The 18,924-nt window shown below is 45.2% G+C and overlaps 1 protein-coding gene across 1 annotated transcript in view; it reads left to right on the top strand.

Moving 5' to 3' along the window:
• Nucleotides 1-18,924, top strand: part of dgkza (diacylglycerol kinase, zeta a) — a 216,442-nt gene that overhangs the window by 162,554 nt on the left and 34,964 nt on the right. Inside the window, exons 17-20 of the mRNA XM_079495900.1 lie at nucleotides 3,362-3,572; nucleotides 3,656-5,166; nucleotides 17,537-17,626; nucleotides 18,086-18,142. Of these exons, the coding sequence (XP_079352026.1) occupies nucleotides 3,362-3,572; nucleotides 3,656-5,166; nucleotides 17,537-17,626; nucleotides 18,086-18,142 (1,869 nt within the window). The remainder of the gene's footprint in view (nucleotides 1-3,361; nucleotides 3,573-3,655; nucleotides 5,167-17,536; nucleotides 17,627-18,085; nucleotides 18,143-18,924) is intronic.

Raw genomic sequence — 18,924 nt, 5'->3', positions numbered from 1 at the left:
GGTTTATCTGTTAATCCAGTTGTACCAAACTTGAAACATTCTCAAATATGAATGAAATAGTAACGCTAATGATGCTCACGACTGCTGCTGTTTATTTACAGCGCAAAACCAAGATGGCGGACACACAACAAAGTTTAATCCATGAATTAATCACAGTTTAAGGATTTAATCACAGATCTGTTAAGCAATGCTTAAAATTAAGTGGTGCAACACAACTCGAATAAAAATTTATCCTTGATCAACAAATCCTTGATTAACACTAAACTAAGCTTTATTTAATCTTTCTTGGTGCAAACGACCCTAAGTATATTTGAATGTCTAATACTTCTGTACTTTTACAGTACATTCTGAATATCAGACATTTGCTTGTGTCAGAGTGAGAGTATTTCTACATTGTGGTATTGGTACTTTTTTACTCCAGTACAACATGTACGTGCTTTTTCCATCACTGCATAACACAGAGCCACGCGCAGCCACAGAGCGACAAATACAATGTCACGTACCTTGACAGATTTATCATGACATGAAATAATTCCACGTTTCATTTAGTATGTTAATCTCTCACCGAAGCGTTGCGTGTGTGTGTGTGTTTGTGGTGTATGTGTGCGTGTGCGTGTGTTGGTGTACTTGCGTACATTGGCTGTGTGTGCAACGTGGCACGTGAGAGACAGAGAGAAAGCTGAGTGTAATAAATGGTGTTTATACGTGAACGTATTCTGCATGAGACGAGTGTGTGACTGTGCTTGCGTGAGACGGTGTGCTTGTGCGTGCACGTGTGTGTTCAGCGGAATGGAACGGTCTTCAATTAGCTGTGTTTGGAGGTGTGTGTGTATGTGCTCGCATCATGCATGTGTTGGTTTTGCTGTCGCACATGGCTCCCTTTCTATATGTCGGTGTGGCAAAAAACCAATCACTCAAACACGCACACACACACGCACACACACACACACACCCACGTGTATACACAGACTAGTGTTACAGAAGCTGCAACATTATTTGGAGTTTGCTGGGGATTAGGCTAAGCTGTGTGTGTGTGCGTGCGTGTGCGAGCGTGCATGCAGTCTTTCATGTTCTCCTCCACCATTCAAACACAAGTTCCTACATTGAGAAAGGGAGATATATCTTTTTCTATCAGCGATTCTCAGTGTAAACGTAATTTGTACACATGGATCCAATGTGAGCACTCTATAGTTTAGTTTAGTCTATAGTACAGTTACATAAGAGTACATTTGGACCCCAGAATGTCCCCCAGACATAGAACCTAGAACCATGCATACGTTGGCGAAGAGTGTGATCTATCATAGACCAACTGAAAAGACCGCATTTAAATTTACGTCATCGGTGCTTAACCGTTGGATTAGACTTGACGTAAATCTACATCGACGGCCGGTAAATGTGTCAATACTTCGTCTTACATTCTACAAGCTCACAACACAACTAGCATGCTACGTGTGCTAACATTCTACAAGCTCACAACACGACTAGCATGCTACGTGTGCTAACATTCTACAAGCTCACAACACAACTAGCATGCTACGTGTGCTACGTCTAACATTCTACAAGCTCACAACACAACTAGCATGCTACGTGTGCTAACATTCTACAAGCTCACAACACAACTAGCATGCTACGTGTGCTATGTCTTACAATCTACAAGCTCACAACACAACTAGCATGCTACGTGTGCTACGTCTTACATTCTACAAGCTCACAACACAACTAGCATGCTACGTGTGCTACGTCTTACATTCTACAAGCTCACAACACAACTAGCATGCTACGTGTGCTACGTCTTACATTGTACAAGCTCACAACACAACTAGCATGCTACGTGTGCTACGTCTTACATTCTACACGCTCACAACACAACTAGCATGCTACGTGTGCTACGTCTTACATTCTACAAGCTCACAACACAACTAGCATGCTACGTGTGCTACGTCTTACATTCTACACGCTCACAACACAACTAGCATGCTACGTGTGCTACGTCTTACATTCTACAAGCTCACAACACAACTAGCATGCTACGTGTGCTATGTCTTACATTCTACAAGCTCACAACACAACTAGCATGCTACGTGTGCTACGTCTTACATTCTACAAGCTCACAACACAACTAGCATGCTACGTGTGCTAACATTCTACAAGCTCACAACACAACTAGCATGCTACGTGTGCTACGTCTTACATTCTACACGCTCACAACACAACTAGCATGCTACGTGTGCTACGTCTTACATTCTACACGCTCACAACACAACTAGCATGCTACGTGTGCTACGTCTTACAATCTACAAGCTCACAACACAACTAGCATGCTACGTGTGCTACGTCTTACATTATACACACTCACAACACAACTAGCATGCTACGTGTGCTACGTCTTACATTCTACAAGCTCACAACACAACTAGCATGCTACGTGTGCTACGTCTTACATTCTACAAGCTCACAACACAACTAGCATGCTACGTGTGCTACGTCTTACATTGCTATAAACTTTAGGTCTGCTATTTTCAAAAAATCGTGAAAATGTGGCGCAAATCTTTGAATATGTTCTTTCAGAGCGAACGTTTTTAACTCAAATCTTTGCTTCTCGGGGGGTCCCTGGAACAACATATTTTCAGATGGGGTCGGCGGCCAAATACATATAATTCTGGGGGTCCTTGACATGAAATATTGTGCACCACCGATACAGATACATAGGTATTTCAGAAAACCGTCAGGATTTTAGAAGACATTTTTTAAATGTCGTTGTCAGGCCTAAATGAGTTAATTAGGACACCCACTGTGTAATAAAAAAAAGAAAAAAATAATTACAGTAAAGACGTGTGTAGTTGATTGGTTGTCTGGTGTCACTTAAACCCTCTATTCATCATAAACTGGACATGGGTTGCTTCTGTACTCGGTCCGTTCTTTTTTCCAAATGCCTTCGCCTACTTCTCAAACTCTCTCTTTTTGCATATCCCATCCATCCATCCATCCATCTTCAACCGCTTATCCGTAGTCGGGTCGCGGGGGCAACAGCTCCACCAGAGTGCTCCAGACTTCCCTCTCCAGAGCAACATTAGTGACTTCCTCCTGGGGGATTCCGAGACGTTCCAAGGCCAGTGAGTCGATGTATTTCCTCCAACTGCGCCTTGGTCTGCCCCGGGGTCTCCTCCCAGTGGGACGTGCGTCGAGGACCTCCCTAGGGAGACGCCCGAGAGGCATCCTAACCAGATGCCCGAACCAGATTGCATATCGCAACAGTCTGAATACTCGCCACCTGAAAGTAGGCCATGATGCCACGAAATGTCATTCCCCCAAATCACCCGATCACCAAAACGATCTCCATGGGGTTCCGATTGCCGCTCAGGTCGATCATGGACTTGCCGCAGTCGGCCTCCAGGTCGAGCTTGACGTTGCGCTTGGTCCCTTGGCTCCGGTACTGCAGCAGAAGCCTCATGCGGGGCTGCGGGAAGCGGATGTGGCTCTCCACAAACTGCTGCAGCGTGGTGCTCTTCAGCACCGTGTACCTCCGGGGCTCGAGCTGCGCCATGTCGCCCCTGTCGCCGTCCCTCTTCGTCGTCACCTTGACCACCATGTAGCGGAGCAGCTCCTCCCTCCGCTGCGCCTCCGCCCTCCTCTCCTCCCGCGCGCACTCCGCCAGGTGCCCGGGCATGTCCGCGTCCGTCAGCGGCCGGAGCACCTCGTCGAGCTTGGACTCGCGGACGTACACCAGCATGTAGGCGCTCTTGCAGTGGTAGTCGTGGCCGCCGTAGTTGTGCTCGATGGCCTCCTCTTTGGCGCACCGAGACACGACGTCGTCGTCGAACTTGCACCACTTTCCGTCCGCTTTGGGGTCGACGTAGACGAAATAGTGCCCTCCTTGGTTGCCGCTGTGCACCAGCACCGCGTGGAGGACGTAGTCGGCCGGGTCCTCGGAGTCCGTCTCCTGGAGGAACTCGTCCAGGCACAGCCTCTCGGAGAACTCGAACCTGTCGTTGATCTTGACGTTCTGGTCCATCTGCGGGTCGTACATGCTCCTCATCAGCGGCAGGTGCAGCACGGGAGGCAAGGTGAGGAACTTCACGCCCTTCTCGGCGTCCTGCAGGCCGTGCTCTCCCGCGTCGTACTTGTTGTCTCCGTCCAGCTGTTCCGTCGCCACGTAGTCCTTGAAGGACTCGATGGTGTTCCTCTTTCCTTTGACGCTGAGCTGGATGTCGTAGTAGTCCTCCGTGCGCTCCGACCTGTAGTCCACCTGCTTACACTGGACGTAGGACACCATCTCTCCCTTGAAGAGCTTGGGAATGGTCCCCTCCACGCAGGTGCCCTTCATCTTGCTCTCCATCTTGTTCATGAGCACTCGGCACAGCTCCTGGACGTCGTGTCCGTGCGTGAAGCTGTCCAGCGTCTCCCACTCGAAGGCCTTGGTGAGCGTCTTGGTGCTGACGGGCTCGTCGCTGTGCTGCAGCTCGTAGAAGACCATCTGCAGGGCGAGGGGGATGCTCTTGGACGAGTCGTCGCCCTCCGTGGGCATCAGGTACACCGCCCGTCTGAGCTGATTGGTGAAGAAGAAGGTCTCCAGGAGGCTGCTCATGTAGCAGGTCGCCCCTTCGTTCTCCATGCCCACGTAGCCCGAGAGCTTCTTGGAGTCCCACCCCGCTCCGTGTGGGGCGTCCGCCTTGAGGTGGACCTCGAAGGTGACCTTGTCGTCCTTGATGAAGCCCTTGTCCGGATTGAGCAGGTCTCTCCAGGGCATGAAGACGTTGGAGCCCGCGTTGGGGTACTTGTGAAAGAACACGTGCCTGAAATGCCGAACGACGGACTTCTCTGCGTTTTTGTGGTTGACGATCGTCAGCGTGGCTTGGGCTTGGCACGACCACGACGTGGACTCGGACTCTATGTTGCACAGCAGATGGAAGGCGACGTCGGGCGCCTGGTTGTAGTACATGCTGCTGCTGGAGGGCGCTACGTGGATCCTCCAGGGAAGGTTCCTCACGACGACGATTGGGCTCCTCACGGGCAACTTGCGGCGGCTGACGCCGTCCACCACGAACGTAAACACGGTCTCGGACTGCCATCTGGCGTCTTCTTCTTCCGCCACGCCATCCCGCGTCTCGTCGTCGTGTCCGTCTTCCGTGGCCGCGGCGTGGCCGTCGATCGCCGGGTCGGCAGATGGCGAGGTTGTGGTGGTGGTGTGATTGTCCCCCTCCTCCTCCACCATATTGTCCGGGGTCGGTTCTTTGGGCTGATCCATAAGTGGGCTAACGGCAACACGATGGGGGGCAGGCAGAGACGCAGGCGTGTTTTCTCTCGCTATTCCCCACCGGTTATCTGAGAGTACTTCGACAAAGGGGTGCCAACGGAATGAGCCAAATCAAATCGGGACTTTAGCGCCCAATGTGACACGGAAACGACGTCTAAAACGAGTCACAAACACAAGCTGCGATTGGATAAACAAAGCAGCCGGGTAATGATGTAGATACTAAAAACACTATGAAAAAGGTATTTGCCCGTGACTCCATATATACCGGGTATATGTGACGTAAATGTCATCATCGGCTAATGTCATGACATCGGGGGTCGAAGTATGACGTAAGTGACGTAAATATTGTCACCAGCTCCTTGCCCAGGGCCACTGACATCAGTGGTGTGTGTGTGTGTGTGTCATACGTCACTGATGTCATCGATAGTAGGTGAGTGATGTCAGAGGCTGGCGACATCAGGTCAAAGATCCAAATTGGAGCCATGTCGTTTGGAAAGTAACATTCTAAGTACATTTACTTAAGTACTGTACTTAAGTACAATTTTGAGGTATTTATTGCGGTTAACTATGAAACCTTGCGTTGTTGACACCTAACCCCCTTTTCCCGTCACTCTAACACGTCACTCTCTCCCCGTCACTCACCCCAGACAAGCCCCCAGGTCATCGTGACATCACGTGACATCAGCCCTGTCTTGAGTGTGGTAATTGACGTGGTAATTGACGTAATTGACGTAATGAATCAATAAATCCCTTATGGCCACTGACGTAATTGACGTAATCGTTTAATCCCCTGTAATCGGGAGCTTAATATAACAAAATGTAGCAACGTTTAGCTTGTTTGGCTAACGGCCGATGTAATCTACCTAAAACCGGGCGAAATCCGCGCGTGCACGGTCGATCACGCACACGCGAGGTCTTTATGTGCATCGCTGCGTAAAATGCAATATTTTGGGCTTGATTAGAGCTTCATTTGACTTAGTTATTAAAATAAACGATGATCGCTTAGCATCTGGACATCTGATAGTGCTGCACAGTCCAAAGCTAGTACCGGATCTTATTGTTCCTTAAACCGGAAGTGACATCGCCAGATTCGCTCTATTTGGTCAAAATCGGCATAATGGTGACGTTACCGCCACCATCAGGACTGGGTATAATACTATAGGATTGCCGTGTGAGAATGAGATGTAGTGTGTATATCATGGACTTTTCTATTGGCATTAAAATGACGAATTAAACATATGAATAGTGCAGGCAGAAGGCACAATCCACTGTTAATTAGGCTGGCCATAAGAGGGTTAAGTACATTTTGATGCCAATACTTTTGTACTTTTACTCAAGTACATTTTGAATTCCGAACTTGTAATGGAGTAGTTCTACATTGCAGTATTGATACTTTTACTTAGGTAAAATAACTGAGTACTTTTTCCACCACTGCCCATGTGCATCCTGAGATTCACGTGATTTATTGTTTGCACGCTGTGTTCATGATTTGAGGCTTTTTTGTTCAAAACGGGCCAATCCTGCAAACTTTGAAAGCCAATGTTAGCCAATTCGGATGGAATATAAAATATCGGACAGATCCGTCTTGAACACATGCCTATAGGGATGGTGTGTAACGATTTGCGGGATTTTTGGACAGAATCTGGAGGAGTAATATCAACAAATGTGTTTTTCAAAAGTCGGCCTCCTGGTGGCGCTATAACAGGCCGTTCTGGAAATTTTTGGGGCAGAAGGTCATCGTTGGCATCCAGGGAGTGTGTGTGCAAAATTTGGCACCGACCGGGTTAACGGTGCCGGAGATTAGCTGTTCACAGACGGACGGACGGAGTGCAAAACATACTCTCTCCCCGTGCCTTCGGCCTGGTGGAGACAACAATCAATTTACTTTGGGCCTGCTGTGTGTAGGCGTGCTTTGCAAATGATAGGCCTACAGGATTTTTTAACAGGTTAATGTCTACTTGGGCATGTGTATTTACTCTGCGTATACTATATGTATATGTATATGTATATTATCCCATTTTGGGCGGGAACCTTTTTTGGTGTTTTAAGCATTATGTAATGCTTTAGCTATTGAAAAATAGCAGACTGTAGGTCTGCTATTTTTGAAAAATGGTGAAAATGTGGTGCAAATTTGGAATATATATATATAACGTTTTCAACTCAAATCTTTGCTTCTGGAGGGGTCCCTGAAACAACATATTTTCAGATGGGGGTCGGCGACCAATTACATATATTTTTGGGGGTCCTTGACATGAAAATGTTTGAGAACGACTGACATAGAAACATCAGGTTTTTCAGAAAACTGTCATGATTTAGAGAAGAAATTTTGTAGAATCGTCCTCAGGTCCAAATGGGTTATAGTGTATAAACAGTATATACTTTTATGCATGCACTGACTGGTGGTACTTTGTGTGTTGGTGTTCTGCTACAGTAAATACAGCGAGTGGGCAGATTATGATGATGATGATGAGAGATGATGGAACAGATAGAAAAACGTGTCCTGAGATGAAGATCGCAGGTCTAAAGAGAATTGTGCTTTCCCTCGTTTAAACACTTGATGTTGTTTTTCTTTCTAAATGTGCCACAGGCTCTCCGTGCATAACTAAACACATGTATTGCATAATATAATACAAATACAATATTTATCCAGCTCCATATTTATCTTTACTTATCCCATTTAGGCCTGACGTTGAAATTTAAAAAGAATGTCTTCTAAATCCTGAGAGTTTTCTGAAATACCTCATGTTTCTGTATCAGTGGTTCTCAATATTTCATGTCAAGGACCCCAAAAATTATATGTATTTGGCCGCCGACCCCCATCTGAAAATATGTTGTTCCAGGGACCCCCCAGAAGCAAAGATTTGAGTTAAAAACGTTTGCTCTGAAAGAACATTATATTCAAAGATTCGTGCCGCATTTTCACGATTTTTCAAAAAATAGCAGACCTACAAGCTCGTAGTGCTACGAGCTTGTAGATCTGCTATTTTTTTTTTGAGTGGTGCAAACCACTCCAACGACCAGCTTTGTCTGTATGTTTGTGTACCTGTGTACCTACGTGTCCGTGCACAGGTGAGCATGGTTACTATGGTTAGTGTGTGACATAGCTGATCAGATTATATAAGACCTTGCACCACTCAGTTCACACGGGTGTGATTTTTTTTAAATAGCTAAAGCACAACATAATGCTTTAAAACACCAAAAAAGGGTTCCCGCCCAAAACGGGTTATTTCATGTCTGTTGATCCCAGTTGGATTCGCTTACATGAGAGAGGACCTCGTTAACACGCATCGTTCAGTTCCGCTCGGCGCTATAATCCTATTTGTTTTTACCTATTCATCTTATTTATTTTACATCGTACAGCGTGTTTTATCTTTCTCCCCCTCTCATCTGCATCAGTTCTTCTTTCTTCCTCTCCTTCTTGTGCGAGTCAGATTTCTCCCATGGTGAACATATACTTGGTCAGTAATCAGATTCAGACTTGTCTCCCCGAGGGGAGTATGTCTTTATGTAAGATTTATATAACCCATTTTGACCTGAGAATTCTAAAATTCTAAAAATGTCTGTTTGAAAATGACAGTTTTCTGAAAAAGCTATGTTTCTATGTCAGTCGTTCTTCGATTTTTCAAAAATAGCAGACCTACAAGCTCGTAGCGCGCCACTCGGTGGCGCGCTATGAGCTTGTAGATCTGCTATTTTTCAGTAGCTAAAGCATAACATAATGCTAACACCAAAAGGGGTTCCCGCCCAAAATGGGTTAAGCTAGCTGGGCTACTGTATATCACCCTGTCTACTGTATATCAACCCCGAGCAGGGTTTTAGTGATATATGGAGAGCACAGAAAGTACATCAACTGTACCGTATTGACCATGGAAAGACTTATAACCCATTCTGACCTGAGATCAGATTCTAAAAATGTCTTCTACATCCTGACAGTTTTCTGAAAAAGCTATGTTTCTATGTCAGTGGTTCTTCGATTTTTCAAAAATAGCAGACCTACAAGCTCGTAGCTTGTAGATCTGCTATTTTTCAATAGCTAAAACATAACGTAATGCTAACACCAAAAGGGATTCCCGCCCAAAATGGGTTAATTATTTCTAGGATCAATATTGACAATAATATGGACCTCGGTCCTCTGATTTCAACCCCTCCTAACTATACAGTGGTGGAAAGTAACTAAGTACTTTTACTTAAGTACTGTACTTAAGTGCAGTTTTGAGGTATTTGTACTTTACTTGAGTATTTCCAATTTTCAGTACTTGTACTTCTACTCCACTACATCTCGGAGCCGAAATGTGTACTTTTACTTAACCACTTCAACCCTATACATTTCGGCCATTTGAAAATAGCCAATAGCCATCGGCTATTTTCAATAGATTTTCTACACATTTTGAACTTGTGAAATGGGACATTCTGCAATATGAATACTTTTACTTTTAGTACTTTAAGTACATTTTGATGCCGATACTTTTGTACTTTTACTCAAGTACATTTTCAATTCGGTACTTTTACTTGTAACGAAGTAGTTCTGAATTGCAGTATTGGTACTTTTTCTTAAGTAAGACAATTGAGTACTTTTTCCACCACTGCCTAACTATATATCGGAGCAGAGCCCAGGGAATGGGCTTCAACAACACTAAGGGTGCACTCACACGGTTCATGCAATTCTCTGTGCTCGTTGGGTGTTGTGTCATGGCCGCCCAGCGGCCCAATGCATTTCCAATGGAAGTCACATGGTTTGTAGTCCACATTTTGGACTACAAGCTGTTGTATGGCTTCCGGCTGTGTTTCGACTGCGCCCCTCCCCCTCATACAACACAAATGTTGTGTCAGACCATGTGACTCCCATTGGAAATGCATTGGGGCAAGCTGTGTCACACCCTTTGTATACAACAAGCATACAGCAATCTGTTGCGACCGTGTGAGTGAGGCCTTAAGCGTATCTCTTACTCCGCCGCACCAGCTCAGTGGCCTTGTGGTTAGAGTGTCTGCCCTGAGACTGGGAGGTCGGGGGTTCGATCCCTGGCCGGGTCATACCAAAGACCCCAGTGCCTCCCTCCTTGGCACTCAGTTTTCTACCTCTGGTCAGCTTTGAGGCAGGACTCCAGAGTAGCCTCATTGTCAGCTCTGTAGCAGTGGCCGGCAAACTGTGTTCTTCTGGATCGGACTAGTGAAGAAACACGGGGAAGGTTGCCGTTAATGCCGTATATTAGATACCGAGTGGCGAGTGGCGCGCTACGAGCTTGTAGGTCTGCTATTTTTGAAAAATCGAAGAACGACTGACATAGAAACATAGCTTTTTCAGAAAACTGTCAGGATGTAGAAGACATTTATAGAATCTTATCTCAGGTCAAAATGGGTTAAGCCTACTAGTCATGTCCAGGGAGTGTATTTGTATTTGTATATTAGACATACGTACTAGCGTCATGTCCAGGGGGTGTACTTGTACAAATGTACATCAAGCTGCCTGTCATGTCCAGGGAGTGTATTTGTATATTGGACATACTAGCGTCATGTCCAGGGGGTGTACTTGTATATTAGACATACGTACTAGTGTCATGTCCAGGGGGTGTACTTGTATATTAGACATACGTACTAGCGTCATGTCCAGGGGGTGTACTTGTATATTAGACATACGTACTAGCGTCATGTCCAGGGGGTGTACTTGTATATTAGACATACGTACTAGCGTCATGTCCAGGGGGTGTACTTGTATATTAGACATACGTACTAGCGTCATGTCCAGGGGGTGTACTTGTATATTAGACATACGTACTAGCGTCATGTCCAGGGGGTGTACTTGTATATTAGACATACGTACTAGCGTCATGTCCAGGGGGTGTACTTGTATATTAGACATACGTACTAGCGTCATGTCCAGGGGGTGTACTTGTATATTAGACATACGTACTAGCGTCATGTCCAGGGGGTGTACTTGTATATTAGACATACGTACTAGCGTCATGTCCAGGGGGTGTACTTGTATATTAGACATACGTACTAGCGTCATGTCCAGGGGGTGTACTTGTATATTAGACATACGTACTAGCGTCATGTCCAGGGGGTGTACTTGTATATTAGACATACGTACTAGCGTCATGTCCAGGGGGTGTACTTGTATATTAGACATACGTACTAGCGTCATGTCCAGGGGGTGTACTTGTATATTAGACATACGTACTAGCGTCATGTCCAGGGGGTGTACTTGTATATTAGACATACGTACTAGCGTCATGTCCAGGGGGTGTACTTGTATATTAGACATACGTACTAGCGTCATGTCCAGGGGGTGTACTTGTATATTAGACATACGTACTAGCGTCATGTCCAGGGGGTGTACTTGTATATTAGACATACGTACTAGCGTCATGTCCAGGGGGTGTACTTGTATATTAGACATACGTACTAGCGTCATGTCCAGGGGGTGTACTTGTATATTAGACATACGTACTAGCGTCATGTCCAGGGGGTGTACTTGTATATTAGACATACGTACTAGCGTCATGTCCAGGGGGTGTACTTGTATATTAGACATACGTACTAGCGTCATGTCCAGGGGGTGTACTTGTATATTAGACATACGTACTAGCGTCATGTCCAGGGGGTGTACTTGTATATTAGACATACGTACTAGCGTCATGTCCAGGGGGTGTACTTGTATATTAGACATACGTACTAGCGTCATGTCCAGGGGGTGTACTTGTATATTAGACATACGTACTAGCGTCATGTCCAGGGGGTGTACTTGTATATTAGACATACGTACTAGCGTCATGTCCAGGGGGTGTACTTGTATATTAGACATACGTACTAGCGTCATGTCCAGGGGGTGTACTTGTATATTAGACATACGTACTAGCGTCATGTCCAGGGGGTGTACTTGTATATTAGACATACGTACTAGCGTCATGTCCAGGGGGTGTACTTGTATATTAGACATACGTACTAGCGTCATGTCCAGGGGGTGTACTTGTATATTAGACATACGTACTAGCGTCATGTCCAGGGGGTGTATTTGTATGTGTATATTAGACATACAGTACTAGCGTCATGTCCAGGGGGTGTATTTGTATGTGTATATTAGACATACAGTACTAGCGTCATGTCCAGGGAGTGTATTTGTATATTAGACATACTAGCGTCATGTCCAGGGAGTGTATTTGTATATTAGACATACTAGCGTCATGTCCAGGGAGTGTATTTGTATATTAGACATACTAGCGTCATGTCCAGGGGGTGTACTTGTACACAATGTACATCAAGCTGCCTCACGCTACAGAAACAGGAGATAGGCTCCTGCCCTGTGGGCCTCGTGGCTCGGAAAGGCTACTCATTTATACTCCGCCCGGGGCTCAAAAAGTTAAAATGTGTCTTGAAAGGCCGAGGATTGAACCGGGGAAACTTTCTGTCTCCCACACGGCCGCTCTAACTCCTGAGCCACCTCATCCTCCGCCTCAACATTACTCTCTGTCTTTAATAAGCCTATGGGATACTTATCCCGTTTAGACCTTTAGACGATTCTATACAAAATGTCTTCTAAATCCTGACATTTTTCTGAAAAACCTCACGTTTCTATGTCCAAACATTTTCATTTCAAGGACCCCCAAGATTATATGTACCGTAATTGGCCGCGGACTCCCATCTGAAAATATGTTGTTCCAGGGGGGGGGGGCCTGCCCGGAAGCAAAGATTTGAGTTCAAAACGTTTGCTCTGAAATAATATATGTTCAAACATCTTTCAAAAATAGCAGACCTACGAGCTCCGCTTACGAGCTTGTAGATCTGCTATTTTTCAATAGCTTAAAACACCAAAAGGGGTTCCCGCCCAAAATGGGTTAAAGACATAAAACACATATATTATTCAAATGATGAAAAAAAAGGAAAAAACCTCTTGAGACTTGGGTAGTGTGCAGCTCAGACACAGTATATATATCTCGTACAACGTCTTATATCCCTATTTTAAGTAACTTGTTTGTGTTTATTTCGTAAATCAACACCCTACTTGATCACACAAAAGGATCAAAAGTAGCAGTTGTGGGACAGTGGTGGAACGTAACTAAGTACTTTTACTTCAGTACTGTACTTAAGTACAATTTTGAGGTATCTGTACTTTACTTGAGTATTTCCAAGTTCCAGTACTTCTACTCCACTACATCTCAGAGCCAACATTTGTACTTTTTGCAATATTTGAAAACTTTAGTTACTAGCTACTTTGGAGAAAACATACAGTAACCACTTCAACCCTATACATTTCGGCCATTTGAAAATAGACAATCTACAAGCTCACACGTTGCGACGCATTGTGAGCTTGTAGATCTGCTATTTTCAATAGATTTTGGTACTTTTACTTAAGTAAAACAATTGAGTACTTTTTCCACCACTGGTTGTGGATCTGCTACTTTTGCTATTTTCGCATTTGAATTCCTGAAAAGTTACCATTTTGTACGTATGGGGCTCCATCTTGTGCCAGCCTTATCCCTTATCCCTAAAACGTATTTGCCGTTTTTTACTATTTTGAAAAAAATAGTTCAACTAGCCGATCTACATCGAGACATTGTGAGCTTGTAGATCGGCTATATTTCAGTGCATGACTCGGCACGCAAAACAATTCTATATCGGGGATAATTGTCTCACGGTGCAGTAGATGGCTGTGTTGTAATTGTTGTGTCGTATAGGGCTGTGAGTCTTCCACTATCTCACGATTCGATAAAAACATATCTATCATATTTTAATACATCTATCTAGGAGCTCATAGTGCGGTATGAAGTGACTAGTGTTGCGGTAATAGTGTGCTGTGTGTATACGTTACTGTAATGGTACTATTGATACAGGAGAACAAACATCAATGTTATAGTTCCCAGTGGAAGAGACCTTGTGAGCTGTTATGACCGCACGCACGCACGCACGCACGCACGCACGCACGCACGCACGCACGCACGCACGCACGCACGCACGCACGCACGCACGCACGCACGCACGCACGCACGCACGCACGCACGCACGCACGCACGCACGTACCATAGACATGTATGTTGTACTGTACATCCGGCGGCTCATTAATGAGACGACACAAGGACTCCCGAGTTCCTTTGGATGTGTGTCTTCCTACCTTTACATAGTGCGTGCGTGCGTGCGTGCGTGCGTGCGTGCGTGCGTGCGTGCGTGCGTGCGTGCGTGTGTGCGTGCGTGTGTGTTATTCCTCTGTATATGTAATATGGGCAGGTACCAGGACTCTTGTGTCTGATCTCCCACCCCATAAACTATAGTCCCTTAGGGAACACATATTTCACTCGCTATACTATATATAGGCCTCTCTCTGTCTCTCTCTCTCTCTCTCTCTCTCTCTCTCTCTCTCTCTCTCTCTCTGTCTGTCTGTCTGTCTGTCTGTCTGTCTGTCTGTCTGTCTGTCTGTCTGTCTGTCTGTCTGTCTGTCTGTCTGTCTGTCTGTCTGTCTGTCTGTCTCTCTCTGTTTGTCTCTCTCTCTCTCTCTCTCTTTCTCTGTCTGTCTCTCTCTCTCTCTCTCTCTCTCTCTCTCTCTCTCCCTCCCTCCCTCCTTGCTACTGTATGTTAAGCGAAGGTTCAGGAACGGAGGATCGTTCTTCTGAAAGGATCCAACGCAAATTAGCGGTGGCTTGTCTAAAGCCCCAGAGGAGCACGACGCACGCTTTTATTTGTATTATTTTACTTTTTAGACAAAGCAGCAGCAGGTCTCTGATCAGCTCAGCTCTGTACACTGGTCACAAGTTTAGCCTTATAAATATATCTCCGTGTCTTTGTGCCTCCGGTATTCACTTTGTTGCTTTTTGTTGTGTTTTTTTTTTTTTTTACATTATTTTACTACGCTTCACCCCCACGTTTCAGCTGCTCTCATCCTGGCTGACTTCAAACGGCTGTTTAGAATGAATGTGGCTAAATCCTTCAGTCAACAATGTATATACAGATACAGTAAATACCGTATACACACTGCCATTCAGCATGCTAATCTCTCACCCACCGTGTGTGCGCGACTGCGTGCGTGCATGCGTGCGTGCGTGCGTGCGTGCGTGCGTGCGCGTGCCTGTGTGCGTGCGTGTACGTGTGCGTGTGCACACGCCCAAGGACAGCCAGTGAGGGAGTGAACTGGCAATGAAATTGTGACTAGCTCCAACCAAATTAACATAAATAACTCATTTTGTATTACTGTACTTTAGCTGAGGACATCACATTTTTTTAAGACGGTGGTATTATGAATCAATCAAAGAAAAGCATCGGTAGCTTGGATGAGACACGAGCCAACAAATACTTTGTATTTAATATATACCGTTATATGTATGTGTGTGTGTCAGACTGCCACAACAGCTTCGTTTGCTTCCCGCATTTACACGTCTTGTATATATATATGAATGAGAGAGAGAGATAGATAGAGAGAGAGATTCATGGGTTACTTTTCGTGTTATTTCGTACATTCAACGCCCTATACTTGATCACACCGTAGAGTTACAGTACACAACTAACAGCAACAAACGTGGCAGATCCACAAGCACAAAGAAAAAGAACAAACACCTGCACACAATTACACACACACACCTCTGAAATACAGTATATGCTCTTGTGGCTATTCATCATCATCATTTTCCGAAACCGCTGTCGAGATCATGGATTTCTCAATGCCACGTCAAGCTTTCCCTTCGTTGCCATCCCACCCAGCTCTTGCTTACTGATGCATGTCTCCATATAGCGATGACATCATCAGGGAACGACAGTTTTCCACCTCTGGTCAGCTTTGAGGCAGGATTCCAGAGAAGAAGGGGACATAATGTGACCAGATTTGACTGAGAGACTGCCATCGCGCAAATTACAGCTTTTCACCAGAGGAGAAAAACTTTTTTTTTCAAAATGAGTTAATAGCACAGGCAGACTCTTCACATACTAGAGCATGTCTGAAATAAGTGTCAGAGCTGAAATCGACATGTAAATATGAAATAAATGCTTAAACATGTAGCTAGGTGTAATGTTAGAGACCACAGAAGTGAACCTTTCAAGCCTGTTTTCTCAACTCGCTGTTTTCTGCAAGACATTACTCTATAAGCCACATCTCCAAAACTGGTGGGTCAAACTGAACAACCAATATGTCAATTTGAAGCTGTGATTCCCTGCTTTCATATGACATGAAAAAACAAAAATTCAAAAAAATCCAATGGCAGCCCCTCAGTCAAATTTAGTCACATATAACCTCATGATAAGCTCTGTAGCAGTGGCAGGCAAACTGTGTTCTTCTGGATCGCACTTCTGAAGAAACACGGGGAAGGTTGCCGTCTATTAGCTCATTTTGGGGCGGGAACCCCTTTTGGTGTTAGCATTATGTTATGCTTTAGCTATTGAAAAATAGCAGATCTACAAGCTCATAGCGCGCCACCGAGTGGCGCGCTACGAGCTTGTAGGTCTGCTATTTTTGAAAAATCGAAGAACGACTGACATAGAAACATTTTTCATAAAACTGTCAGGATGTAGAAGACATTTTTAGAATCTGATCTCAGGTCAAAATGGGTTAGAGAAGTCGATGGGTGGCTCTTCCAAGAGAGATGTTGCGCTCTCATTAGAAGTGCCATCCAGCCGTTTCTCTCATTTATTTTCTATTCATAAACACAATCGGTAGAATAAGTAAGTCAGTAGAATACGAAAAACCTCCATATACCTCCGCCACAAATTCCCCACAGCGTGTCGCGGTCGCGATGTCCAGGTATATAGGGACGACTGTGGCTCAGGACGTAGATCCATGGGTCGGCGGTTCGAATCCCGGCCCCTCCTGTCTACATGTCGAAGTGTCCTTGGGCAAGACACTGAACCCCAAATTGCTCCCGATGTGCTGGTTGGTGCCTTGCATGGCTTCCGCCGCCATCGGTGTATGAATGTGTGTGTGAATGGGTGAATGTAATGCACAATCTATGTAAAACGCCTTGGATAAAGGCACTATATAAATGCACCATTTACCATTTATACTAATTTAGCCACCTGTTGCGCTTCCAGCAGTGCTGCTGGCTGTAGCGTAGCCTACGACATTGCTTGAGCGAGTCTCCACTCGTCACCAAAAGCGCGAGCCGTGAGCGCGAGCCACAGAAGTATGAAATTACATTTGTCAGACCACCCATGTTTTTTTCGGCTGTTCTACTGGAGTATGCAGCCATCTTTGGTTGCTTTACTTAGTGTTTTTAAATATACTGTAGTTTTTTTCCGCCACGCAATATTGAACCTTGAAAAAACCTGTTGGCTGATGTTCAAATTATCATCATCGTTTGTGTTCAACAGCGCCCCCCAGAGGCAGAGGGTCAGCAGTGACAGTTCTGTGGCTGATGTGCTGTCTCACAATACAACCCAGGCCCCCCGCAAACTTATCAGGTTAGTACACATGCACGCACGCGCACACACACACACATGCACGCAAACAGTCACACAGTCCCTGTAGGGAATTGCGTAACCCGTTGAGTGATTACTGTCTGTTGAGTGTGAACCAGTTAATCAAATTATTGACAGCAAGTGATTGACAGCAAACGAATCAAATTAAATGGTAAATGGAACAGTAATGGAATCGGTGCAGTGAAGTATCACACAAAACTGTGCGAGAAACTTCTAGAAATGCACTCTGTCGAGGTGCCAACACGCGTGAAGTGTTGTGGGCATAACGGGATACGAGTGTTGACGAAAAACAGCTTGGTAAATCAATCAATTATATGCCTTTCAGCTTGTCATTTTCATCGTGCCTGATAATCACTGTCGATTTAAACGACTTTGTTTGCTTACTCGTGTGTTTTTTTTTGGTTTTGTTTGTAATTATTGTTGTACCTGACGGTGATGAAGGGCGGGGTGTGTTCATCGCTCTAACACCACTGCTGCTGATTTCAAACCGACAGTGAGGTCAGTACGCACGCACGCACGCACGCACCCACGCACGCACGAACACACACACACAGAACACACAGTCATAAAGCGTTACTTTGTGTCTTAATTAATCATTTAACATTCGTTGAGTGTGATTTATACTCAGCTGGTCTATTTAAAATGGCAGATCTACAAACCTCAGATCTGCTATTTTCTGTGGCTGACACCGGTGCGCAACCACGTATAATATCAGGGGTTACCACCAGGGGTAATAGTAAGTAGCCTTGCCGAGCCATGAGGCCCATAGGGCAGGAGCCTATCTCCTGTTTCTGTAGCGTGAGGCAGCTTGATGTACAAGTACACCCCCTGGACATGACGCTAGTATGTCGCAGGGACCACCAGGGGTGGCTCGTATCAATGGGCAAGTGGGGCTCAGCCCTCCCTATCTTATGGAGTAAAGATGAGAGATTATTATTAAAATGTTTTAGAATAGATACTTTTATATTCTGGTATAATCTAAAGCAGCAACAGCATCAAATAGTTACAAGAAAAACACAAAATAGGTCAAAATGGGCTGATTTTTTACAGCCCAAAGGGCTTCCATTGGCTTTCATTGCGTTGAATGATTGACAGCTGCCAAGACACGCCTGCTTGGTTTACTTGCCATTGGGGCTAAAATCTCTCAGCCCCAGAGCCAATAGAGGGCTGTGCTCAGCCCTAATGCCCGCCTCAGACCGTGAGGTCATTGGTTTTTGACCAATCACAGCACCTGCTCGTGTGTGGTTGTTTATGATGTGAAAGACTGGCGGGTGGAAGTA

This window comes from Electrona antarctica (assembly GCF_951216825.1).
Source record: "Electrona antarctica genome assembly, chromosome: 24".
Lineage (NCBI taxonomy): Eukaryota > Metazoa > Chordata > Actinopteri > Myctophiformes > Myctophidae > Electrona > Electrona antarctica.
This window is presented reverse-complemented; position numbering and strand designations above follow the sequence as displayed.